We start from the raw sequence: 26,541 nt of genomic DNA, 5'->3' as shown, positions 1-26,541 counted from the left end.
AATAAATGATTAACATGCAAAATTGTGAACTCTAAATAAAAAAATGAAGGATTTCTATACAAAGAGGTGGTTCTAACAATATTTTAGTGACCAGATGCTAGTAAATTTAAATTGTATCTGATGAATGTGCCAGTAAAAATAAACAAAGAAACAATTTGTATAATATTTTTACATTTATTGCCAAATGGTTTACTTTTCTACAAATTTAGATTTGCTTCTTTGGCCACCTGTAACAAATGGCGTCCCAGTCCCCATCTACTCTTGTTTAGGAAGCCACTGTAGGTACCTAACACAGCGTCACTCACCACAGCCTGATCTTTCTACCTTTTAACTGTTAAATCTTTCCATTCTCTTATTTTTGTTCTCAGATTCACTTTCCTTCGTGCTTCATCTTAAATCACTTAGCCATGTTTGTTAGTAGATTAAAAAAAAAAAAAATCTCCAACAAAAGAAATAGAAGTGTTTAATAGAATGTGGATTCGAGCTATCAATAAGTTGACAGTATAACTACCAGCATGATGTCCTTCATAACCTAACTAGAGATATCTCTTTAATTAATAATTTATTATTTACAACAAGTTGGAATGGTTTGAAAAAAAAATCCGTATAGGAGAGTGCTTTGGTGAGGTCAACCTTTTTGAAGATTTCACCTCTGTCTACATGCATCCAAAAGAAACAGACATGGTTGGAAAATGTTTTATATTTGACACAGTTTACGATATTTCTGAGATTCTCTATGGCCATGGAGCTAAATAAATCAATCAAATCTTTAGTCATATCTAGTTTCTGCTACAAATATATCATACCCTGAGAACTCACTGCTCATATAAAATCTGATTAACTGTGTTTAATCATTCTGCCAAATAATGTATTAATACATTCAGGGTAAGGTGAAACATAGCAATATTCATTGATGTATTTTTGATAATGAGTTAAATATCTTTCATCTGAATTCTTACCTATTATTTATAGGTATTCAGAAGACTCCAGATGAACCACAGTTGGAATTCATCCTTGGTAAGAAATTCTACCTTATTTATATTGATAAATATAATAACAATAATAATTTGTATAGAGAGTTTGCAAGTTGTATGTATAGTACTTACATCATTACAAATCTTAAAGAATTTTATGAATATTGTTTTATAAAACATTTCATTCTATAAGGTAAGTGTTATTTCCCAAAGAGCAGGTGAGTTCACTACGCAAGGGCATAGTGTTCAGTGGTGATAGCTGTGTCCCTCAGCCAGGTCCACTGACCACAGGTTGGCTGGCCAGCGCTCATTCTCACACAGTGCCTGGAGTCTGTTGCTAACCGACATTTCTGGAAAGCTGTGTGGAGTTATTTTTTGTTTTCCTTTATGGCACTTACAAAGTTCTCGCCCCTCTCAGTCTTACTCACTCAAAAATATCTTCTTATTCTTCCACCTTGAAGACAGAAGTATGTTTTCATTTTGAGGCATAATTTATTGAGAAAGTAATTATATATAATTTTTCAAAAATATTTGTTTTCTAATAGACTTTAATTTTAGAGCAGTGTTAGCTAGGTCTACTGCAAAATGTAGTAGAAGGTATAGAAATTTCCCATACAATTTTTTTAATCATTTATTTTCTCTTTCTAGCAGACTTTATTTTTAGAGCAGTTTTAGGTTCACTGCAAAATTGAGTAGGAGGTACGGAGATTTCCCATAAACTCCCCACCCCCACAAATGCATAGCCTCCCTCATTTTCAAAATCCCTTGCCAGTGATATATTTGTTGCAGCTGATGAACCTGCATTGACACATCATTTTCACCCGAAGTCCATAGGTGACATTAGGGTTCTCTCTTGGTATTGAACATGCTATGTGTTTGGACAATGTACAATGACGTGCATCGATCATTATGGTACCATACAGAGTATTTTCACTGCCCCAAAAGCCTTCTGTGCCCTCCCATTCATCCTCTCTCCCCTAACCCCTAGCAACCACTGATATTTTTACTGTCTTCATAGTTTTGCTTTCTCTAGAATGTCAGATAGAATCATAAAGTATGTAACCCTTTAAGATTGGCTTCTTTCACTTAGTTATACGTATTAAAGTTTCCTCTACATGTTTTCATGGCTTGATAGCTCATTTATTTTTAGCACTGAATAATATTCCATTTGCCAATGTACCATAGTCTATTTATTCATTTGCCTACTGAAGGGCATCTTAGTTTCTTCCAAGTTTTGGCAATTTTAAGCAAAGCTCCTGTAAATATCTGTGTGAAAGTTTTTTGTGTAGACAAAAGTTTTCAACACCTCTGGGTAAATACCAAGAAGAACAGTTGCTAGATCATTTATTAAGAGTAAATTTAGTTTTGCAAGAAATTGCCAAACTGTCTTCCAAAACGGCTATACCCTTCTACATTCTCACCAGCAATGAATGAGAGTTCCTCTTGCTCCACAGCCTCGCTAGCTTTTTTTTTTTTTAATGCAATATATATATATATATCACATTGTATGTTCACCGCTCATAGTTGATTTCTTACTGTCACCACATATTTTTTAGTGCTGTCGTTGTTCCTGGTTTTGGTGTAATTTATTTTTCAAAATATATTTTCTCGTTACAAATGTAGTTAAATAGTGCTGTAGGTTAAGGATTCTAGATTTTTTATTTTCCCAAGTATTAAGAAACAGACAGTTGTGTAAACTCAAGAAAATTCTGTGGTAACGCCAATAAAGGTATCCTTTTTTTTCCCTGGAGAGTTCTCAGATATAGAAAGAACTTGTTTTCAGAAAGGGAGCTGGGAAGCAAAAGACACCTAGTTCCTCTTGTCTCATTGACTGTACCGCTTAATACTTGGAACTGCAATAGCCATCTTTCATTTTTAAGGAAAAAAATTTTTTTTTTTACATTTTTGACAGGACTTCTGAAAAGTGAAGATTTGTTTGAGTGAATTGGTCTATTTAAACACAGACGAAGCCTTCTTATATGTATCATGGAGAACAGGGGGATCCTGAAGGCAGCAGAAGCAATTTGAGCAGAGAATGTTAGGCAAACATGGTGACCAGCTGTCAAGAGACAGCATGTCTGGGCCAAATACCCATCTTCTGTTTTAATTAAAGTGATCTGCCTTGTTATACTATCTATTTTGAAAGCCCAGTCAGGTTCAGTGGCAATGATGTCGTCACTTATATTTCTGGCTTTGAATCATAGATCTACGAGATGAGCAGCTGCAAGAATTGATTCATATTAGTCCTTCCATTTGAAAAATAACTTCAAATACCTTTTTTTACATGTATTAAGAAATAAACTAGAATTCTTAACAATAGATAATTTTATTGTAGGGTAAGAAATGCCTGATGATTAAACAAAACAAAGTTATTTAGAGTCCTCAGGAGATTGAGTTGTTGATCCTGAAAGAAACATTCCCCAGACTCTTTGTTATGCTTTTTAGCACTTTAAGATCTTCAGCTGTATAATTTCTTGGAAAAAAAAAGTAAACTACTCTTTCAAGGACACTACAGGTTTTACTGTAGGTTTTACTATGCATTTTTATCACTTTTTAAAAGTTTTTTAATCCCACAAATTCCTCAGCACTTTACTTGTTACATAGTTAATTTCATTTCATAATGAATAATGAGAGAATAATAGTCTCTTAAATATTTTTATCATTTTTGAAGAATATACATATTAATTTAATTAGAAAAAACCAAAGCCTCTTAAAACAAAAATAAAAATTTTAGCAAAAAATAAAATTAACGAGATAGGGGCTTTTTCCATTTAATTTTCCAATTAAATTTTCGATACTTGATTCTCAAATCTTTACCAAAGTATTCAAATAAATTTAGAATTTCAATGGCTTTTCTTTTAACACTGGGAAAAGAGCCACATTAATTTCGCTAGGTGTCATATTGCTTTGGATAAGTTAATTTTTTTATCAAGGGTTTGTTTCTGCCTTGTCTGTATGCCACTATAAAATCACTATATCTTGCCGAAGTTCCCCTGCTACATCTTTATTCAAGTAAATGAGGTAGGAGAGTCAATCGAGCAAGCTAATTGGCTCAAAATATCTTGCTAGCACAAGATAGGCATGTACTGGAAAAATGAGTATCTCATGTCCATTGTCAACTACATTTCTAATGGTTGACAGCATTTAAATTATATAATTCACTCTTAAAATTGCAACTCCGCTTCCACATTTCATTTGTTGTTTCATTTGAGCGTATTGAAACCCTTTTTATTTTCACAAAGAGAGTAATAATTAAAAACCCCAGAGAATGCTTGTTTTGCTTACGGTTTAATAAAATTGTTTTCATTTCAACAAAGCTGGCATTTGAGGAGAGGGATCATTTCTTAAAATACGAGTGCATTTCTTCTTGAAACCATTGTTGAAAGTGAATAGAGAAAACTGGTATTGACAAAGATATAAAAGAAATTTCTGTGAACTATTTAAGTTCATCCCCCTGCTTATAATGTTTATTGTCATGTATTCTATCTCCAGAGTCAATAGGCTGCTTATAAGAATATGTTTTTATATGAATGCCACACATATCATAAATTCAAAACAATAGGCAGTCATTTGAGGTATACCGTCCCAGAGTTCAATGATTAAAATTCAGTTTTTCCACAATATATCATGATACAATGACGAGATGTCCTTAGATAGGTTACTTCAAATGTTAAGAGTGGCTTTAAATAAGGAGAGCTTATTCTCTTGATTTTAAGGCTTTGTCCAAGAAAGTGCCGATTCTAAACACTTTGTTCTTCTTTTGGATCACATGTGAGATTATGTGTACTGATTCTGGATTTTGTATATAGAGTCTTTTTATTTCTAATAGCCCAGTTTTTTGTTTTTTTTTTAAAAGTCATATAAATTATGTGATCAGTTTTCTGTCTTCAGGATTTGAAAATGTGTATAACAACGTTCCCAAATTGATAAGCTATACAAAAATAGACGTAGCTTTTATAGCTTGCTAGGGCCTTCATTAACCCGCTTGTCAGGTCCATTCATACTTTATGAGTTGCTATAAAGCAGCCCTTGTTTTATATGTTTCTCTGAAAGAAAAAAATCTTAGGAGGCCAAACTTAACTATTCTCCTGTGTTCAGACTTTTACTCTTCTGCTGGTCTGTGTTCTATAAATGATTATAAAGTCCGGACTTGTTTGAAGCTCCAGTGGGAGAATGGAAGATTTCAGTATATCTTCTTTAGTGTTTTTACCCTCTACGTGGTATGCAGGGAAGGCTAAAGGGAATACCAAGCGCAGAGGTATATTTTTATATTTAATCTATTGTTAAAAATCTTACTTCTTCATATAAGCTGCTAGATAATCTTCCAGCAACAAGAGAAGCAACAGCCAAGAATTAGGCAAGGCCTGTGCTGGCCTATTTTGTTGCTTCCTTGTAAATCGATTGCCGTGTTCTTGATTCTCACAGTGTGATACCACCCTTATGAAACATTGCCTTTGACCAAACAATAATTTTGGGGGTGTCTTCTAATGACAAGGCGTTGTGCAAATTACTGGGAGAGTGCAGTAATAGCACAGTAATAGCTACCATTTTTTTTTTACATCTACTACATGCTTACCTTTTTATAAACAGGATGCTGTGTTTTTCTCACCATAACTCTGTAGGATAGTAACATTAAAAATATCTAGCATTTATTGAGAGTTTATTTGCTCACCATATATTGTTCTAAATAATTTACATAAATTAGTTACTTTAATTTTCATTATGAGATAATTGCTCTATTATCATCCTTGTTTTATAGGAAAATAAACTTAGACATGAATAGGTAAAGCAGTGAGCCCAAGATTTAAACCAGGGGTCTGAGTACACTGCATGCTTTCCCGTATCATCTTCATTTGAGAGATGAAAAATCTAAGATTCCCAGTGGCCGACTTTCCAAAGACCTTATGGAAGCTGAGTGACAGTCAGGATCCAGGTTGAGTTGTATCTGATTCTGAAGCTGCTGCTTGCAACCATCATGGTTTACCCCTCCTTATTGATTCCTGCTTCTCAAGCATTTCCAGGAGGTGGTGGAGACAAACAACTATAAAGCCAGGGAGAATGTGATCAGGGAAAAATAAAGGCATAATCCAAGAACTGTGGAAGTGCTGAGCAAGCAGTGATTAAACGTAACTGTGACATCAGAAAAACATCTCAGAAGAAGTGCCTTTGGACCAGGTCTGGAAGGATGAGCAGGATTTCACTTGGTTTAGAAGATGCACAAGGAGTTCAGGCAAAGGAAGTTGCTAAATATGTGAAACAGAGCCCTAGAGTTCATTTTTCAAGTTGATGTATTGAATCCTCATTTACATTTCTCTCTTAATTACTTATCATCCCACTCTAAAAATAAATAGTCTCTAGAAATCCTCTTACAATATTTTACAATTGTTGTACATGTATTAGAAATTTGTTTTAAAATTCTAAATGAACACAACTCTCTAGCAAATTGTGTTTAGGTGTCAGGAAGAATTGAGTCTTACTGGCCCTGGGGCTATGCTAGATGAAGCTCAGAGAAGGCTCAGGCCATGCCGAGCTAGACTCAACAGACTCTGTCGCCATGCTGTGCCCCTAACAAATGCCTACTTATGCAGAGTCTGTGCACACCAAAATTTCTCAGTGTGTCTCTCTTTGAGTTTCTCAGTTTTGACAGCATCAGGTAACCAACCAGCAGGTGATAACAGCTGTCCCTCAGTATCCACGGGGTATTTGTTCCAGGAACCCCTCAGATACCCACATGCATGGATGCTCAAGTCTCTTATGCAAAATGGTGGAGAACAACAAATACAGTTGGCCCTCTGCAGATTCCCAGCCCCTGAATGGAAAACACTGGGATGTTTTGTTTGTTTGTTTGTTCATGGTGACATTGGTTAATGCAATCCAGTAAGTTTCAGGTGTTCAATTCAACAGTAAGGCATATAGATAGATAGATAGATAGATAGATAGATAGATAGATAGATAGATAGATAGATAGATAGAAAGATAGATAGATAGATAGATAGCAAGCATTGTGTGTTCACTGCCCATAGTTAGATTTCTTTCTGTCACCAGATATTTGACCCCTTTTACTCTGTCTACCTCCCTCCTCTCCTCTCCTCCCACCTTTTGGTAACCACTAGTCTGTTGTCCATGTCCACAAATCTCTGTTTGTTTGTCTTGTTCGTTTGTTGCTTTTAGGTTTATATCCCACGTATAAGTGATATCATGTGATTTTCAGCTTTTTCTGTCTGGCTTATTTTGCTTAGCATGATTATCTCGAGGTCCATCCATGTTGTCGCAAATGTCAGTATTTCATCCCTTCTTATGGCTGAGTAATATTCCATTGTATATATGTACCACTGCTTCTTTGCCAGTCATCTATATCGTAGGACACTTTGGTTCCTTCCATGTCCTGGCCACGGTGAATAATGTTGCAATGAACATCAGTGTGCAAACATTTTTTTGGATATGGGTTTTCAAGTCTTTGTGGTAAATACCCAGTAGAGGGAATGCTGGATCATATGGCAGATCAATTCTTAGTTTTTTGGTATAGCCACTATGGAAAACAGTTTGAAAGTTTCTCAAAAAACTAAGGAAAATACTGTTTTTGATCCACATTGGTTGACTCTACAGATGTGAAACCTACTATTACAGAGGCCTTACTATACTTTTGAAGAGATCAGTAGCACAACAAAAATGATAGATAGTGAATAGAAATGAATTTGCAGTTCAGTGTACTATCTTCGAGGGGAGGCAATATAGCTTGCCAGGTAAAGATGGGAGTGTGAAGCCGACTGCTAGCATTTGAATCCTGTCTTTGTTGCTACCTAAGCACGCAGCCTTAGAAAAATTGCACAATGTCTCTGAATCTCTGTTTTCTTATCTGTTATAAGGTTCTTGGTAGGATTAAATGAGTTAACATATATAAAGCATTTAAACTCGTATCTGACATATACTTAATGATTGGTTAACCTTTATTACTTCGAATATAATCTTGAGTGAATCACTTTATTACACTCAATGAGTGCTTCCTTGAACCACGGATTCTTGACACTATTTTTGAGCATAATAATTACTATCACTTACTGAACTCCTTCTGTGGGCCAGATATTCACTTTTTATCTTTGCTCCTATGACAGAATTCTCACTTTTCATGTTTCACAGATGAATTCAGTCACTTGCTCAAGGGCCTAAGGCTAGGAAGTAGAGGACTATAGATTTTAACTCCAAAGGCCATGTTCTTTGTGGTTGGTTATTAAAAGTACAGGAATGAGAAAGGGAAGACAACAAAAAGTTGTCTAAGACCTGTTAACATTTCTGTACTGCTGAAATAATTAGAGAGTTAATTGAAAAGAAGAGAAAACGAACCAATTGGAGTTTCTTAACAGGGTTGTCACATGGGGAGTGGTTTCTGGGCACTCAAGATTTCATGTGTGACACACTTGGGATATCGTCTGTTTTTATTCACACTGGTCTAAATTCTAGCTTGGCACTCTTCAGGAGGCTGAGATGTCTGACTTCAGTTAATAAATGAGAAGTATATAAGATATCAAACTTCTTCCCACTGCTCTATCCAGTTTCTTTCCCTTTCTGCATGATTTACTTAATTACTTTCTTCCTTCCATTGTCTAATTACTGAGAGCGGCTGGTCACTGTATCAAATCCACCTTTGCAGCATCTGTTGCTACGTGTGAGTAACTGAGGAATCAGGACTACTTAGGGGCTTTGTTCATTAGGTGATTTTGCTTGTGTAAAGTCAAAAGCCACCGAGGTTCTGATGCTGCTCTCTATGTGGCTGGAATTTGTCAGTCAACCTTCTTGTTGAGTATTTGGCATCCGAATGTATCCCAGGCCACCTGGGAACCATGCGTTAGGGAAGAGAAGAGACCCAGTGGAGTGGAGCATAGGATTTTTAAAAAGCCCCTTCTCATTTCCAATGTACAGAATGGTCTTTTCTCGAGCTATGACCTTTTCCAGCTGGCAAAGGTGGTGTTCTCCCCATTTCACGACAGAAGAAACTCATTCTCCAAGGGGTTAAGTGACTTGCCTGTGGTCATGTGTCTGGTACGAGAAAGCGCAAAGCTTTTCAAGTGCTCTGCCCCCTACTCTTGCATTATCTCTACCAATAACAGAGATTGCACAGTGACAGAGATCATGCGTGGCTGTTACCTGCAGTGGTAAGGTGGCAGAAGTCACTTGGAGCAAATTGGTATTCCCAGGTGAAACCTCGTTCAAACTCAGAATGTCAGTGTTATCCTAATACTCATAAAACTTAAATACCCTCTCGCTCTAAGCAATTTCAAAGTCTTTGACTTTAAATAACATTTTTAGGCCTTTGTTTCCCAAATCTGTAACTTTTCCTTGGAGCTCCCTCTTTCCATTTTCAACTGCTAATAGATATCTCCACTTGCTCGTCTAGGAGGTATTTTCAACTTAAGATAGTTAAACCCTGGTTTTTTGATTCCCATTCCTTTCCCTCAAAACACTGTATTCACTCTTGATTTCCATCCCTGTAAAACACATCGCCATCCATTCAGTTATGCAAATCCCCAAACTATAACTCTTTCTTGATTCACCTTTTTCTCGAACCTCACATCAAATCCATCATCCTGTCTTTTCTACGCTGAAAAAAATATTGTAAATTTGACCCCCTTTCTCCATTGCCACCACTATCGTTCAATTCTAAATTGCCACTGGCTCTCAGCCAGACCAGTTAGGGATGTGCTCGTGGATCTTCTTGTATCTGCTCTTGCCCCTGCATAGTTCCTCCCTGACAGAAGACATAGAAAGATCTGTTAGAAATATAAATGTGATTTTTTTCACTTTCCTAGTTAGAATCCCCCAATGGCTTCCATGTCACTTAGAATAAAACCAAAATACCTTACCATATTCTACAAGCATCTCGAGCGGGCCGTTCTCACCTTACCGATGCTAACCTTTAAGCTCACTCTGCATCAACTTTGTTGATCTTCTTTCCTCTCCAACAGGCCAAACATTCGAGTCCTTGCATTTGTCCCCGCCATTCCCACCCTAAGCTGGCTCCTTGGTATGTTTTAGGTCACAGCTCAAAGTCACCTCATCAAAGAAGGTTTTCCTGATCCATGCTCCCCCCCCCAAAAACTCTCAATTTAATCACTCTGTTTATAATTCTCACTAAACTATTTTTCTACACTTCGTGTTCCACTAGACCACTAGACTATAAGCTCCATAAAATAGGAATTTGCTTTCCTCTTCACTGCTATGAAACTGTCACCTAGAATCATGGTAAGCATACATAGACAGTCGGTAAATATCCATGAACTGAATACATGCATGGATGCCATTGTTTTTATCCTCTTACGTTTCTTCATAAAATAAATGTATCCATTCAGGTATACCTTTGAAATGTTTTGTTATTATTACTAATCCAATCGTTTGTAAACAGCAATTCATTAAAAAATTTCCAACGAATACAATTATTTAACCATTAATATTTTGTTGTTAGTAAATTATATTAGAAAAGATAGAGCCTTACTGCCCTTCGGGTTCTTCTGGAGAGAACTGACAGGAAGAATCAGTCATAGGCTGAGCTGAACAAATGAGTTCTGTGACTAGACTGTAGAGCTGACGATTGCTTACCTGTGTAAAATTTTATACCCCAAATTCTTCACAAAGTGACTTCAAGATTTCTGTATTATGACAGCATCAGGAAACAAGCCATCTTCTTATAGAGAGGCTCTTAAGAACATCCATATACAGATAGAAAGAAGCTTAGCAGATAACTGAAACAGCAGACATGGACTGGGGTCCAGAGATTTGAGCTCACATTTCAGTCTACAACTTGTAACTCTGAGAGAAAGCAGTACAAAGGTGATGTTGTAGGGCACGGCTGTGCTGTCATCCTGAGAGCTTTTGACTTCTGATTCTGCTCCTGGCTACCTGTGCAACTCTGAATAATTCATCCTTACTGGGTTGTTTCATGGATTAAATGAGGTAGTGTACTTAAAGCACTAGGAATGGTGCTAGGCGTGTAAGAGATCACTTAATGCTATTATTCTAATTATATCTTGGGTTAATTCCCTTACCCTCTGTGAAACTCTGATTCCTAATCAGTAACTAGTAGGCAATAATTCCTATTCACAGGATGTTTGAGCTAATATATATAAAAGTGAGAAGTACATTATTAATGCATTAAAAAAGTTTAATAATTTTTTTCATGTATTTAATTGGATCTTTACAAGCACTCGGTGGGAATAACTATAATCATCATCCCCATTTCCAGATGAAGATACTGAGACTCCAAAACAAATTTAAGGTCACCCAGTCAGGACTAGAATTTATGACCCTGATTTTTGGCTGTTGACTACACAGAGCAAGTAAGAAGTGCCACAGAGACCTTCAAACAGAATGTGTCTCATATTCTTTTCTTACCCAGTCTACCACATGTCCTGAAACAGCTGAGAAAGTGGTTCTTTTTAAATTTAATCTGAGTAGTGTAAACTACTTCTCCTTTGTTCTGAAACTTCCTGCATAGCTAGGGCCCTTTGGCATTCTCCAGCAGGTGCTCTGCTGAACTTGATGGTTGAACTGCCTTCCAAATCTCAACTATACTGAGATGTTTGCTCTTTGTTCCCTTCAAATTCTGATTCTCGTAGAACTAATCTCTCCCACTTTCAACTTGTCTGATCTACGTTGTTTCAACGTAGTGGTAAGTTTGTGGATTTTGCTCTGAATAATCAGATGCTTTCTGCCCGCCAGCTAGCTCACATCTGTTTTCTCACCTACAGACTCACTGGTCTTCCTCCTCTTGTTCGTGTCTCCTGGGTCACTAGTCATTTCTAGCTTTAGCTCATCTGTACCAATCTCGTTTTATTTCCTGTGAGTCAACCATCTTATGACGGGGGAACCGACACCCTTAAAGCCCTATATTGAATGTGAGTATTGAGATTTTTCTTTTGTCTGCAGGAAAAGCATGCATATGATTGACTCAAGAGACTCGGGAAAAGTGGAATTTATCTCTTTCAAGCTCTTCAAAACTTGTCCTCCCCCAAAAGATGTTCTAGATGGAGACAGTAAAAGGAGAGGCTAATTATCTCTCCAGAACTATCTATTACTCCCATTCTTCCCATTCCCCCTTATTTCCTACTCTATCCATATATGGCTTTGATTTAATACTTTAAATTGGCTTGTAAAATATTTGCCATAGAGGGATAGCAATTTCACAAAAACAACAAAATAACAACAACAACAAAATTATTAGTTCTGAATATAATTACTAAGCCCAATAAATTTATAGGAAAAAATATTCCTGAAAAGTACCTTAATTTAAGCACCAGCTTCTAAAATTTAAGCCCTTAGGTGCAGTATATATAATGCAATTCTTCTGAAACATTTTGGTTTGGGAAAACGTCTAAAAATTGCCTCAGCCAGGATTTGGTGAAACCCAGACCATGAATCAATGTGTTGCATGTGAAATCATCCAGGTTAAATCACTGCTTTCTAGATTGCTTGCTACTTCTTGCCCAGACAGATGGACCTCGATTTCCTCAGAAGAATCTCATCTCATGAAGAGAGCGTTCTAGGTTCTTATTTCCTTTATTCCTCCTTAAACTCCCAAATACTCCTAGACATCATTTGAGTCCTCTGTTGGAGTTCAACAATTTTGCGTGCACTTCTCTTAGCCATCTGCCTCCGGTGACTTGGGTCCTGACTTTCCTGCTGCCCCATCTGTAACTAACTATCTCCACCAGCCACACTGGCCTCATCTTTAAATTCAGAAGTAAGTCAGGGAAGCAGCCCCTTGCCACTATGCCCCAGGAACTACTGGATTCACTGATACACTCTATGCCTGTCCTGAACGGGAATCCTATTGCCTCCCATGTCAAACTGGAAGTTCTGGAAAAACATTGTCATCATGGCCTCTGGGCGAGTAATCTTAAGGTTTTTCCCTGCATTTCTTCCTCTTCCTGCTGCGATCTTAGTTCTGACGCTACAGATTTCCATGAACTGACTCACGATATTTCTTTTAGCATTCAGAGGGATCTGCTTCCATTCTTGGAATAACATTTTCATTCTTCTCCTTGAGCATTTCCTGCTGAAAAGAACAGCAGAAAGCTGTGAGCACTTGTTGTTTCTGAGTGGAGCGTGGATTTGGAACATGCACACAAAGAGCCAAGACTATGCACAGTGTCAGGCGACGATGCCAGGCCAGTTTGGGGTTTATAGCGTACAGCACGGGATATCAAAACCGGAAGGGACACGAGCACAGACTTGTTTTTGATTCAATGTTTTGAGGTTGGAGTGTCAGCCATATAGGTAATGTTCATGAAGATAAGACAAAATAGTATTTTCTGAGGCTCGACATGAGAGAAACTGAGGGAGCAGTGGACAAGCTGGAGAATGAGGGTCTTCTGGTACTGATGATGGTGATTTAAACCAAATTTGTTCTTTTCGTATGCAAATATGCTGTCTTTTGTACAGCTGGCATCTTCATTACTCCTGAACAGGACAATCAAAGAGCATTTCCCAAGAGCACTGTTTCTCCTGGCAGAGGTTTTTTTTTTCTCTCTCTAGATTCTTCAATGATACTTAAACTGACAAACGGTACTGAGTGGGTAGTTTATTTTAGTATGTGTAATGTGCCCAAATAAAGAAGTGAATGTAATCTTCTCAGCCATTGTTTTTTCCTCTTAAAAGGCCAACATGTTTTTATTTAACACACACAGATACATATAAAACATGGTGGCATATTTTTTATATTATTCTGTTTGGGGGGAAAGAAGTAAGACATTTTATTTCAGGATCCGTTTCCCAACAATCTGAATCTGCTTTTTACATAAAAGAAATCGGTTTAATTTATAAGTGAATCTGTTGTAATGAAATACCGGAGCAGTGGTGCTCAAATCTCAGTGTAGCAAGAATTCTAAAGCAATATTTCCGTACTGCAGCTCTTAAATTCCCACTTGCAAATCATTACCTGTATTCCTCGATAACTCTGTCATCTGCTTCCTGCCTATGGCATTAGTCTCATCCTTTCCTCAAGTTTTATTTGAATTCTGTTATCAGAGTGTTGAGTCTTAAAATCCTCATTCCAAAGCTACATCACCACTGAACATGCAAAGGAGCAGACGGAGATAAATGAAGTTACTGACAAAATATTAACTCAGGCTGCCGAAAATGGACCTAGTGGTTAAAAGTAAATAAGTAAAAAATAGTCTTCCTCCTTGAACCATATGTTGTGATCTACAAATTTGACCAGTTCATTAAAAGTATGGATATGGAACTAGTGAAACAATGAAATGGCAATAGGCACATTGTTGTTCTAGACATGAGTTAACACAGGCAAAGAGTAAGTCTAAAGCAAACTAGCACATAGGAAGTATGCAGTAGATCGTGCATCCTGATCTCCACCCCCATCTTCTTTGTAAGCTTCATAAATGACATTAAATAAGAACAACCTTAAAATGTGTATGGTATTAGAATTTTATTGTTGTAGTAGAGGAGCATAAAAAAAAAATCTAGCATTATTTTAGTACGTCTAAGGAATTCTTTTATTAAGATGGCTTTATTTGTGTGTGTGTGTGTGTGTGTGTGTGCGTGTGTGTGTGTGTGTGTGTGTGTGTGTGTGTGTGTGTGTTGATTCCTTGGGTTGATTTCTTATCTTTCAACTTTAAACACTGAATTGCCTTTTACCCCCTGACTTTCTGGAAACTTAAAATTAATGCTGTGTTTTCAAGTTATGTGGGTATACTTAGTGTCCTAGAAAGACTCTAATTTTGAATTTGGAACATGAATATTTTGAACTCGATGCCTTAAAATAACAAGAGAAAAACAAAACAAAAATGAAAAAAAAAAAGAAATCCAAATTTTCTAATCATTTTTCCACACCACCTTTTATACATTTTTAATTTTTCCAAAAAAATATTGCTTATGTTGGCAGCTCCGCATGGTTCACATATTCTTTAAGGAAGTATGTGTTAATTAAAATCTCCCACACAACAGTTAAGGGGAAAATAACACATTTTTGTTTTATTTCTATCAAGACTTAAAAAATGATTACTAAAGAGAGAAGCTGTGGTTTAAGATGTATTCATGATCCCAGTAGTCCTCAGTCCTATGAATATGCAAGTGACGACTTTGATGACTTCACTTTTCAGAGTGATGAGAGGAACATCTGTTAGAGAGGATGGTGAGATTGAGCAGAGAAGAGCCAAATTTGAGAAAGGTTAGAGAAAATAGGCTTGATCAGTTGAAAATAAGCTAAAAATGAAAAGGGAGGGCAAAATGTGACAGTAGACTCAATCGACTAGAGACTCTTTATTTTATTGTATTTCTTTCAATTCAGCAACCATTTATTGAATGCCTCCTCTTTACTAGTGCTGGGGTTAAACCAGTGGATAAGAAGAGAAAGGTCCCACCTGCAAGGGCTTCACAGTCTGATAAGATCAAGGAAGAATTGTCCCAGAAAGCCAAGCTAAATGCAACTAGCTCTATAGTTATTTGAAGAATGTAGATCTCAAAAGGCATTTTTGTTTTGGTGTTGGGGTTTTGTCTGTTTTGTTTTGTTTTGTTTTTTTGAGGCTGGGAATGCATGTGTTTTAGGGGCAAGTAAACCTATCAGTTGCCACGTGCTAAATAGCAGCTAGAAGCTAATTTTAATATTAGGTCAATGTTAGGTTTAAAAGAAAACCTTAAAATACATAGGCTGGCTCACAATTTAAAATCTAAATAACCGATATCAGTAGAAGACATCACTATTCTCAAGGTGCCTCGGCTGTTCTCATTTGCAGAATATTCTTGGTCATCTCCTTCTCCACTTGAGTCTCAGCTTCTGCCATATAGTTAGGCCACCAGTTCCTTTCTGTTGAACTCATTCTCCTCCTGGGCCCACTCATTCCAAACACTCAAAATTATCATTAACTCAAGTGAAGAGCGATGAGAGACTCTTAAAGAGTCTACAGAGAATACAGAATGAAGATTAAAGGATATATATTAATGGCCATAAATCCGCTCTGCATGATATACAGCCACATTTTCCTAAGAAGTAGCCTTAAGAAAATATTCAAAATTGAATAGTATTCCCAATTGCTTATGAAATTCTCATCGTGTGGGTATTAGTCCGAGGCAGGGACTCTGTGTACTCCGTCATTTTTTTGCACACAATTGAATTCTCATGGAATGCAGTGCTCTGGGTAGGAGGCGGTACTGTCTTCTGAATCCACTCAGGGGATCTGAACTGTAGATGTTGAGATCCTAGTCTTCAGGAGGTTGCTGTCTTAAAATTCCCAAGAAAAAGGAAGAATAGATAAAAGAAAGGTAGAAGAAACTAAAATAGGAAAACATTTTATAATGGCAAAGTAAGTAGAGAAGAGGGGCCATTGGGCTTTTTATGTGCTGCATTTATCTTTTAATGTACAATGTAAATTGATTTAAACTAGATGTAATCACTGGTATAGGATGGTAACCGTGAAACTATATAATGAAATCCAGTAATTTATTGGATGGGAAACATAACCCAAATTAGCGTATCAGTTGATTAGAGGCATCTAATTTTCTGAAGTACAAAGAACAAGATGTATATGTGATGTTTTTGAGAAAATGGATCAAACATTAAGAATTTGAAAAGCAAATAATAAACGGTATTGCAGGCTTTAAGCATCTTACCCACAGCCTTGGAGAATGGCTGACTCTCTCAGTGGCGCTAAGATAAGAGAGGTGCCGTTGAGGGAGCCTGGGAGCCAGATGGTTATTTCTTCTAAAGACCATTTTTCTATTCAAAATGCGCCCCCATCCTCTGTACCCTGGCCATGAATTCATGTCTTCCATTTTCCCTGTGAAGAGTCTGTAGAGAGTATAAAAGGCGTGCTTCTATCCGGCTGTTTTGGGATCTCGTGGCGCCATTTATTTTTACTTGCAAGAAAAAGAAATTTTATTAGAATTAGCAGTCTTCCTTTTTGATGAAGGAAGTACACAGAGCAAGTCTTTCCATCACCCTTTGGGATACTTCAGTTGCTAAGACGGTGCCTTCCTATGGGCCATTATTCTCTGAGTAAAGGAACGCTTCACTTCCCAGATAAACTCCTGCTTGGAGGGCAAGCTGACCACACCTGCAGCACCTCCGAGGGCAGGCAGAAAATAAAGCTTTCTGCTCTCTTCGCTTTCTTGTTTGAAAGTGTCTAGTTGGGGGGAAATTATCCAGTGTGAGTGTGCCCATCTGGTTGCAAAAGTGATAATATTAATGATAAGCTATGATTTCTGAATTTAATAAATAATCCAGTAAAAGGTTTTTTTATTTTTTAAAATTTGTCAATATGAAAACAAGAAGGTACAAAAAAGTCCCAGGTATTTATTTAATAAAATCTTTTTATTGAAAAAAATGAAGTTACACAAAATCAGGACCGACCTGAAATATCTTGAGCATATAATTACTATGAAAATATTGGATAGAAAAATCCATTTTGGGGTCAATGTACAACTATATTCACATTAATGTTAATAATAATAATTTAAAGATCCTATAATGTGTCTGGTAATTTACATACTCTACTTCTTATAATCTTTATAACAAACCTATGACATCTGTTCTTTTATTTCCATTTTACAGATGAAAAAATAGAAGTTCCAAGAGATAGAGTAATTATTCAAAGGTCCATAGATCCTTAGGGTAGATCCAGGTTTCAAATAGAATTTTGTCTCAAGTAAAAAAAAAAAAAAAAGTTGTGTCTTCGTCCTCTCTGGGCTGCACGGTGTGGTTTCTCCTGTGAGCCTCATTTTCCTTTGGTTAACTGAGGAACAGAATTGTAGAGATGTGGCAACTCTTGTCGAGGTGTCCCGCCCTCATCTCTTCTGCTCATGGCCATGGATTTGTTGTGGAAGAAAGAGGATAAACTTTGTTGGATGCCACTGACACAGAATGGCGAGAGCAGAGATGAAATGGAGTGAGGCGAGAAAAATGACCTGACTTCACAGAAAACGGAGTTCTTGAGGGGAGAGAGGCAGTTGCTTGGAGTGAGTGGGCCGTGAGCTCACACTGCCCCGGTGGGTCACGGCACTGCTCCTGTGCAAGCTTGTGGCAGGCGCCTTTGCTTATTTGTGTACAGGTCTTAGGACTACTAACATCTGGCCAGTGCCACTTTATTCAAAGGCACCTGAAAGAACTGATTATTGCTGGGACTGATCTCTCTGATAGAAGGATTCAGAGACATTTTTAGACGTCAGCCACGGTTGGCTAGAACGATAGAGAGGCTCGATGGATCCCCCAGACTTGGCATGACTTAGAAACGATGGCTGCATGAAACACAAACCGATCTTTTATAAAAATCATATTTTGGGTTAGACAGAATATTAACTCAGTAAGACCCCAGAAGACCCCCGCCCCTTAACTTTTGGACTATCGAATACTGGAAGAACTGTGAGAACAAAACATGACCTGTGCTCTGCTCCTAAGAATCCAAATAGTAGCTCCAAGCATCTCGACCAGAGGTTGGCAACTTCTGGTTCTTTGCCCAAATTTAGTTGCAGAGGTATTTTCTGTGGCTCTTACAGTTGCAAAGGTATTTTCTGTGGCTCTTTTACCTACACAGTGACTGGGGTTTCAAGCTTGGGACAAATCTTCAAATCAAGCCACAGTGGGCTTTCCTTTTTTTTTTTTTTTTCCCCCCCAGGAGATGGATATAAACACAGTCCTCTCTTTTGATGTAGCCTCGGCCTTCGGGTTTGCTCAGGGCCCAGCCCTCCCCTGAGATGGCGAAGCTCCATTTATTTCATCACTGCACTTCTACTGAGGAGTCTTTGCTCATGGAGGGGAAGCCTCCCGGCTCCTGCTACAGATCTGAGCTAGAGAAACATGTAGGCATCTGGTCATAGTGAACCCTCACGTTGCTACTACAAAGTGAACCCTCACGTTGCTACTACAGCGAAGTTAACAGAAAAATAGGCATTCTTCGCACTTTCATTTTTCCTAAAGAAAATTTTCAAATTATAGGTTTTTAAAAAAAATTACCGTTCTATATTGTTATTTTTCCTCTTCACAGTAGAAAATGAACAGTCAATTCAGTGGCCGCAAGCCAGCCTATCAACGTCTTGTATATTTTAACTCTTCTGGGCTCTAAGAACACTTTTAAAGAGCTCAGTCCAAAACTAAGCCAGTAAAACGACAAAAATAAAAGTAAAAGATCTACCGATGAATGAACAATTGCAGAGAGCCATTTATTTATTACTACACATTTGATTCGGGAATTCTCAAATAAGCAAAATAAAGCAGCAGACGCAAAGCCCTGCAGCATCTTTGGTCTCATGAGTTGAGAGAGGCCATCATGGAGGCTGCTCCTGGAGCAGTTTTGGTTGGTTTGGGTTGGTTAACGGGCAGTGGTAGGTACGACTGGCAGACTGATGTAACGTTTTTTGATTTCTGAAAACTGATTTTTCAGGCTTTTTTATTGGCTATTGAGTAACTCCTATGCAGGTTGGGCTTTACAGTGACCAAATGAGTAATAACTCCATGAAGCAATGCAATCACTCATCATTTATCACCCTTCCAGTGGGACAGTTTCAGTATGTATAGAGCCATGGTGTATATAGGTTTCACTTTATGAAATGCAGTGACTCATGTACTGGGTTTGGTATTTACAAAGAAATGTTGGACCCGGTGACAGCTTTTAAGGAGCTGTCTGAATATGACTGAGTCGACAAAAGAATTCTTTTACAGAATAATACAACAGTAAATATTGGTAAATGTTAGTATTAATATTGGTAAATAATAGTATAATGATATTAGTAAACATTATTTTGCACAGAAGAGAAAATACATTTATGAAAAGGGTATGATTTCTTCCTCACTTCCACCCTGAGAAATAGGTAGACAGATGACGAAATTGAGTGTTTAAGGGTTTGTGACTTAATTGTCACATAGCTGGGAAACAGAGAATCTGGAAATACAGCTCAGGGATTCTGACTGATCACAGGGTCTTTGCATGGCATCTTGCTGCCTGAGCATTAGGGAACAGTAAATCCTCTGGGCTGTTGAGAAGAAAAGAGATATGTGCAGCCCAAGAAATTACTTTAGTTGTTTTTGCTGTTTTCTATGCATGTTTTGATATAGAATATAAAAAAATACAAAGTGCCATTATTATTGTTTTTACTTCATCAATATTTGGGTGTCTGCAAATTGGTTTGGACAGGACATTTCAGTTTAAAGGAGCTCTTCTCTGTTTTTATTAGAAGTGAGTCTGTTTCTCTGATAAAATGGAGAATTTCTGCTCACTTCTGCGAAATAACCACAGCCCACATTCAAGCCTGATAAGAAATCAGAAAAAGAGTAACTTATTTTGAGCAAAAGTGTCATAAGCTCATATGACAGCAATGAGCTTACAAGCAGCAAGTGGGCTAGATGCATGTGTTGGAAACGAATTGACTCCAGCTTTAAAATCCAAGGAAAGACATATGTCAATGTCAGCAAATGGAGAGAGGACTTTACACTGTGAGCAAAAAACCAAGAGAGTGATAAAGTTAGATACATTCATGGGGCAAGTAAAGGAAATGATCAAAATAACCACCTAAGAACAGTCAAGTCAAAAATCTAACTTTTTTTTTCTTCCGGTGATATGTTGACATTGTTGAAACCTCACATCGGAATTTTATAAAACTGTAGATCTCTTGGGTTGAGCAATAAAAAATCATGGTAACAGGTCTTTCAAAGAGAGGTGCCACTGTGCAGGAGAGGAATTCAGGATGCCCAGAAAAGGAATGGATTCAGGATACCAGGAAAAGACGTGGAGCTAATGGTGAATGATGGAATCAAACTCCCAGAGACTTCTAGTAATGTAAATGGGAGTGCTTCATATTTTTAAGCCACTAGTTCTTAATATCTAAAACCAAAATAATTTAAAGCACCTTTTTGAGAAATAAAGGAATAAATAGCAAAATATTTCAAAACGGCGAAGGCTAAATAAACTAGCTATTATTTTTTCTACACGTGCTTTCCTAAATGGTAGAGCATGTGATTTAAATAAGGAAAAATGATGACAAAATGTCATACAGGATTAAAAGAATCTCAAAGTCTGGCAAGAAGGAGTTAAGTTAAATAATTTGTCCAGCATTGTTTAGCTGGTATAACTTGAGGAAAACCAGGCCCATTTTGTTCCAAAGCTCCTGTTTTTTTTTTTTCCTCTATTACATTTTGCTTCTATAAAATGAGATGATCTGTAAGTGATTGAAAGGTGATAATTACATTTAGAATTTGCTTTGCTTTTAAGTTTCAGATTTAAGTCTCAGTTCCTCTGTCCCAGTAGCTTAAATATACCTGTCCCTTCTCTTCCTGCACTGACTGTTCAGAGGCACAGGGTAGGGATGGCGTAGAGCCCATCACACTGTCACCGTGAACCCAGGCCCAAGGCTGCTTGGCTCCCCCATCACAGCTCCGGCCTGCCTGGAGTGACCACTTGAGTCTAACTTGAACCCCCTCCAGCGAGAACACTTTGCATCATGCTTAAGGATCCAACTGCAGGTAGCGAAATTACTATTTCATTGCCGGGGAGGACACACAGTGAGAGATCTTGGACTTGATGAAAAAGAATATAGTTGTGATATATATGTATATACTTATATAGGATTTTAATATATGTGTGTGTGTGTATATAAAATTTTCCCCAAATTGCTACAATGATATGTAGCAGGAGAAAATATTCAGGTAAATATGGTATGGTGATGAGAGTCTGTAATATGAGCCTGGTGTCTCAAGGGAAAGCTCTTACATTTGTGGCCCCTGGGCAAGAATTTAACCCATCCTTATTCAACATTTCTCCCTCTCAGACTTGGCTGGAATCCCAGAAAGGGCGTTTTTAACCCCTCCTCTGCCTGCTCTGCCTCTTCTGGTGTTTTGTGAGCTGTTGTGGTAGGGTAGCCTGTTTCCCAATTCTGTCCCCGAGTGTGGCTGTCGGAGGCCAGCTCTAGTGAGGAGCTAGGTAAGGAACAAGCATGCATTGAACTAATCCAGCCAGTGCCAACGTGGAACAGCGCAGTTTCCTGGATATGACCCGACTTGGTTCACTTAGTCTAGGAGTGTGAATTAAAGCCCAGGGTTTAATGACTATTTAAAGTCACTCAAGTCTCTGAGCTGTATGTGCAAAGTCACACATTAGAGCTGGGATCCCAGGGCGAGACTTGCAAGAGCTGCAAATGTGATCAGTGGAAATGAACTCTCAATTCAGCTACGCAGCACGTGACTTCCTATTTCTGTAAGGTACTTCCAAGGGACTTCCTCTGTCAAGTCAGCCCCAGTCTCCGGAGATTTCATTCAGTGCCATAGCTCAGTTCACTTCCAGCCCTGGACAGAAGTTTTCCCTGGGATATGGTGTCAGTTTCTTCTCTTTCTTTTTGCTCTGCCACTGCCAGCATGCAAGGATCTGGTGGCTCCTGTCCGTGATCGCAAGCTGAGTACTCTGGTGCAGATCTCAATAATCCACCCCACGGAGGAGGGGCTGATAAGATACTCCAGCACGGAAATTGTGGAGGTGAGCATGCCGCATTACTCTCGTGAATGTTCTCTCTGCCTCTGTCTCTGTCTGTCTCTGTCTCTGTCTCTGTCTCTCTCTGTCTCTCTCTCTCTCTCTGGATTTGAGGAAGCAGCCGAAATAAGTTAGTTCATGGCCTGTAGCTATGCTGTGTTAGTGTCCTCTGTCATATAGGAAAGCATACCTGAGGTTATTAAGCATGCTTTGGTAACTTCCCAGAATAAACAAATGGAGGAAGAACTTGCCTTTTTCATAAACGACTTTATTTTTCTTTAGTAAATAGAAAAATTTCCACTTTGAATTCCCAAATAGAGCACCGCATAGAGCAAAAACCAAAATATAAATTTTAAATTAAATGGAATGAATATTATTTTTTTTTTTGAAAAAAGAAAATTATGAAATACCTAGAGAAGTTTTAAACCTGTTTAATGTTTTTGCCCTTTTTATCTTTTTCTGTATTTTTCAATACAATCTGTGGGAACTATATTCTCAGCTGTTTGTGTCTGTCTTTTTAAGGTACAATGTTTTTTCAAACAAAGGTAGATGATTAATTTGCGAAACTAATTTTTCCAGGGAAAAGGTGTAAATATTACTCATCAGATGAGAGATTTCCTATTTACATTTATTTTTACCAATATCACATTCCATGTGTCAAGAGGAAATTGTGTTGGATTAGATTCAAAAGAGGAAGTGTTTCTCTTTTGATTATTTTGTCCTTATCACGTATATTTCACAAACGTAGTGAATGAGACATACTTATTTGAACATCTGGGACGAAAGAAAGTGCAGTCTAATCTCCCTGGGCTTTGCCTACCTTTCTCAGACCTGTGAGCCTGTCTGTTTTGAATGACGAGTTTCTTTGTAAGAACCTACCCTAGACCTGGCTGGCTCAGGGCTGACCTGCGTCTAGACGCAGTTGATGGAATAAATGATTCGGACTGAACTCCACTCATTTCTGTAATAGGAATGACCCAGATCCTGCACACAGCCCTGAATCTGCCCTGTGGAAATTCTGGGTTTCAATGTTGGCATAATTTGTAGTTCATGCTGTAGCTGAACAGACAAAAATAGTCTTATTCATACCAAGACACTTTGACTGAAATTGTAAAATGTTTTGTTTATATGGAAAAAACTTTTTCAAGTAGTATTCCAACTTAATTCTTTTTTAAATGTGGTCAAAATCGAAAAGAAATTATTTACTTTGACAATCCTCAAAATTTTACATTTGAACATATTTAGTTGTTTAGGGCGGTTTTATTTGCTTCCTGTTCCAAAGTATAACACAGTGACAAACAGTAGTATTTGCTGAATAAAAGGAAGAAAGAAAGAATGAATAAATGAATAATTTGGGCTTTCAGAAACTTACATAGACAACTGGTTTACAGAACTCTAGCAAGTTTTCAATGATATTCAGCAATATAGATATTTAAATATAAATATAAAATTAAATATTGGCTGTCAGTTCTCTAAAAATGAATTCTGAGACATTGCAATGTCCTGTGTGCTGTATCCTGAGCTAGTAATTTCATAGCCCCAAATCCATCATGTTTAGTTTCTTTCATTAGTTTTCTAATCGATCTGAGGAAGAAAAAAAAAACACACACACACGCACACAGCCGAACATCTAAAAATAAATGGGCACTAACGGAGCATGGCTTTCAATTGAATCATTACAGAAAGGAAATAAATGGACAGCATAAGCTTACCAAATGGTTTTTTATGAGAAAATTACTTCATTTTAATTTAAACAGTCAATATTTTAGCTTATGTGCATATATTACAGGTTATTTCCATTAAATGCGTTGTAAATGGACTGACAACCGACCCTAAAGAAGGGTTCTGCATGAAATGAAAATAAATTGTTTTTCAAAACTATTCGCAGCTCTGAGGACATTGCAAGGTCATTCGCTAACAACAGCTGCATCGGTACTTTGGGGCCCTGCGGCATCTCGGTGCCCGTGAACATCGTTCGGTAGTTCCGATCTTCCTTCTACTAGAACTATTTCCTAGAAAAACAAACAGACCCAGATACACTTTCTGCATTCTCACATGTCACTGCACGCCGCCGGCCGCAGTTGCTGTCTTACTGAATCAAAGTCGTCTGCTCGTGCTGTTACAGGGAACAAGAGACCCACTGTTTCTGACGGGTGTCACATTCCCATCTGAGTACCCCATCTATGAGGAGACCAAAATAAAACTCACAGTCTACGATGTCAAGGATAAGTCTCATGACACCGTGAGTACTTCTACTTCTTTCTTTGGGAAAAGGAGTTATGTGTTTCCAAACTATTGAGTTTTTGGTGTAACTGGCTTTTTGCAAAGAGGGTATTTGTACTGTGTTTGTGTTTGTCTTATGTTTATGGTTAGCTGGGATTTTTAAAAAAATTCATTTGGCTTTGTTCCAGACTGGCAATTGGGTAAAAGCAGCAGCCCCCAGACTAGATTTTTGTCTTCCTCAGGAAGGCTGGCTCGATCTCTTGGTTTACATTTTTGTTGTTGATGTTGTTTTAAGTTGCTGAAGGAGTGATACTGTGGGTAGAAAGCAAGTGGAAGAGATGAAATGATGTTTCAGAACTTTCTAGATATTGTACTTACTCTAAAGTAGGGGATTGACAAAGTGCTTTGCTTTGACAATTTATCTTTTCCATAATATATGTAGAGAAATTCCCTCTACTTCTCCTGAAGTTCCTGGCATCAGAGCAAACAGAAGCACTAGGCAGGAGCTTTCTTTGGCCTCTTTCCATCGAAGTCCTGGAAAGTCTCGAGGTGTCTTGTCCTAGGTTCTTCAGCTTTTCTACCTGATCTTACTTTTTCTCCTTATAAACCAGACCCCCTGGTAGACAGCTAAGTACCTGGGCAATATCTTGAGGCCATTCTTAAAATTTCCGGACTGGAGAGAATGCTCTAGGCTAGGCTTTGGGAAGGGAAGGATTTAAAAGGAGCCCTCTCCTTTAAATATCTCCCTTTAGCATGAATTCTGGTCTGTTTTCAAGGCAGGGGAGCTATAGGAGTCTTGATGGTCAACAGTGAAGCACAAACCAGGAGATACTTTGAAAGCAGGAGGGCCGGTAGGTTCCTGGAGAATGCTGGATGAAGTTCAGGGATGCCGCTGGACATGGAGAATCACACAGCAGCTCATCCAGGGGACACTTAACTCTACACTGTGCTTCACTTAGGCACTTTTATCTCGCTCATGACTCTCTCTTTCCGTTCTTTACCATAAAATATATAACATAGATGGAGGGTTGGGGATGTTTAATAGAGAAAAAATATTCTGTGTTGAAGGAACTTCTACTCATCTTAGTTCTAGAAAAGATCATTTCTTTAAAATTGCAGAAGAAATGCCCAATTAAACGCATAGCATGTGTGTGGAATAGAAATAGCTATGGTGGTCGGGCATGCTTATTAAGAAGGTGGACTGTCTGGTTCCTGTTATATTGACTAGCTTTGTGACCCTGGGAAAATTCATTCTTCATGCCTCTGTTTCTTCCTTTATAATATTTGCTTCATGGGGTTGTTGTGAGGATTAAATAAGTTAATATATATAAAATAGTTAGAAGACTGTTACAGATTAATTAGTAAGTATAAATTGCTATATTTCTTATTGTTAATTGTCTTGGCTGCTGCCTCCCAGTTTCTCATAGTAATAAAAATCAAATAAGGGAAAATTAACTAAAATCTTTTTCTTTATTTATTAATTTTGTTTTTTCCCCTTAATTCGTACATTTATTGTTTCTGACTTCTTTGAAGAAGAAAGGAAGACAAAAATATTTTACAACAAAAAATGGAATTAAAACTGGCAACTAAAAATTATTTGCTTAGGAGTTCTGTTTTTTGTTTTGTTTTTTTTTTTTTCCATTTTCCTTGATTTTTGACGTGGAAAAGAGTAGACTGAAATGAGAAGATCTGGACCAGGTTTGATAGACCTGGCACGAGGCCTCCATCTCTATGTCTGGCTCCCCCCAACCCGCTACCCGCTGCCCCCTCCCCCCCACCTGACAGAGAAGAGAGTGAATTGAACGGAACAGGAAAAACCATTAAGTTGAGAAGGAGGGAGAAATGGTTTAAGTACGTGGTAGATGGAGGTGACGCAATGGGGAAGAGGA

At 37.8% G+C, this 26,541-nt stretch overlaps 1 protein-coding gene across 2 annotated transcripts in view; it reads left to right on the top strand.

The window, feature by feature from the left end:
• INPP4B (inositol polyphosphate-4-phosphatase type II B) overlaps positions 1 to 26,541 on the top strand; it is a 557,392-nt gene that overhangs the window by 270,899 nt on the left and 259,952 nt on the right. Inside the window, exons 4-6 of one of the 2 annotated variants that reach the window (XM_006906232.3) lie at positions 973 to 1,017; positions 22,317 to 22,435; positions 24,555 to 24,671. In XM_006906232.3, coding sequence (XP_006906294.1) covers positions 973 to 1,017; positions 22,317 to 22,435; positions 24,555 to 24,671 — 281 coding nt within the window. The remainder of the gene's footprint in view (positions 1 to 972; positions 1,018 to 22,316; positions 22,436 to 24,554; positions 24,672 to 26,541) is intronic. The other variant, XM_025042642.1, reaches the window with a different exon arrangement.

The sequence above is a fragment of the Pteropus alecto genome, unplaced genomic scaffold (genome assembly GCF_000325575.1).
Source record: "Pteropus alecto unplaced genomic scaffold, ASM32557v1 scaffold50, whole genome shotgun sequence".
Classification (NCBI taxonomy): Eukaryota; Metazoa; Chordata; class Mammalia; order Chiroptera; family Pteropodidae; genus Pteropus; species Pteropus alecto.
The sequence above is the reverse complement of the archived record's forward strand: the minus strand, read 5'-3'. Positions and strand labels throughout refer to the sequence as shown.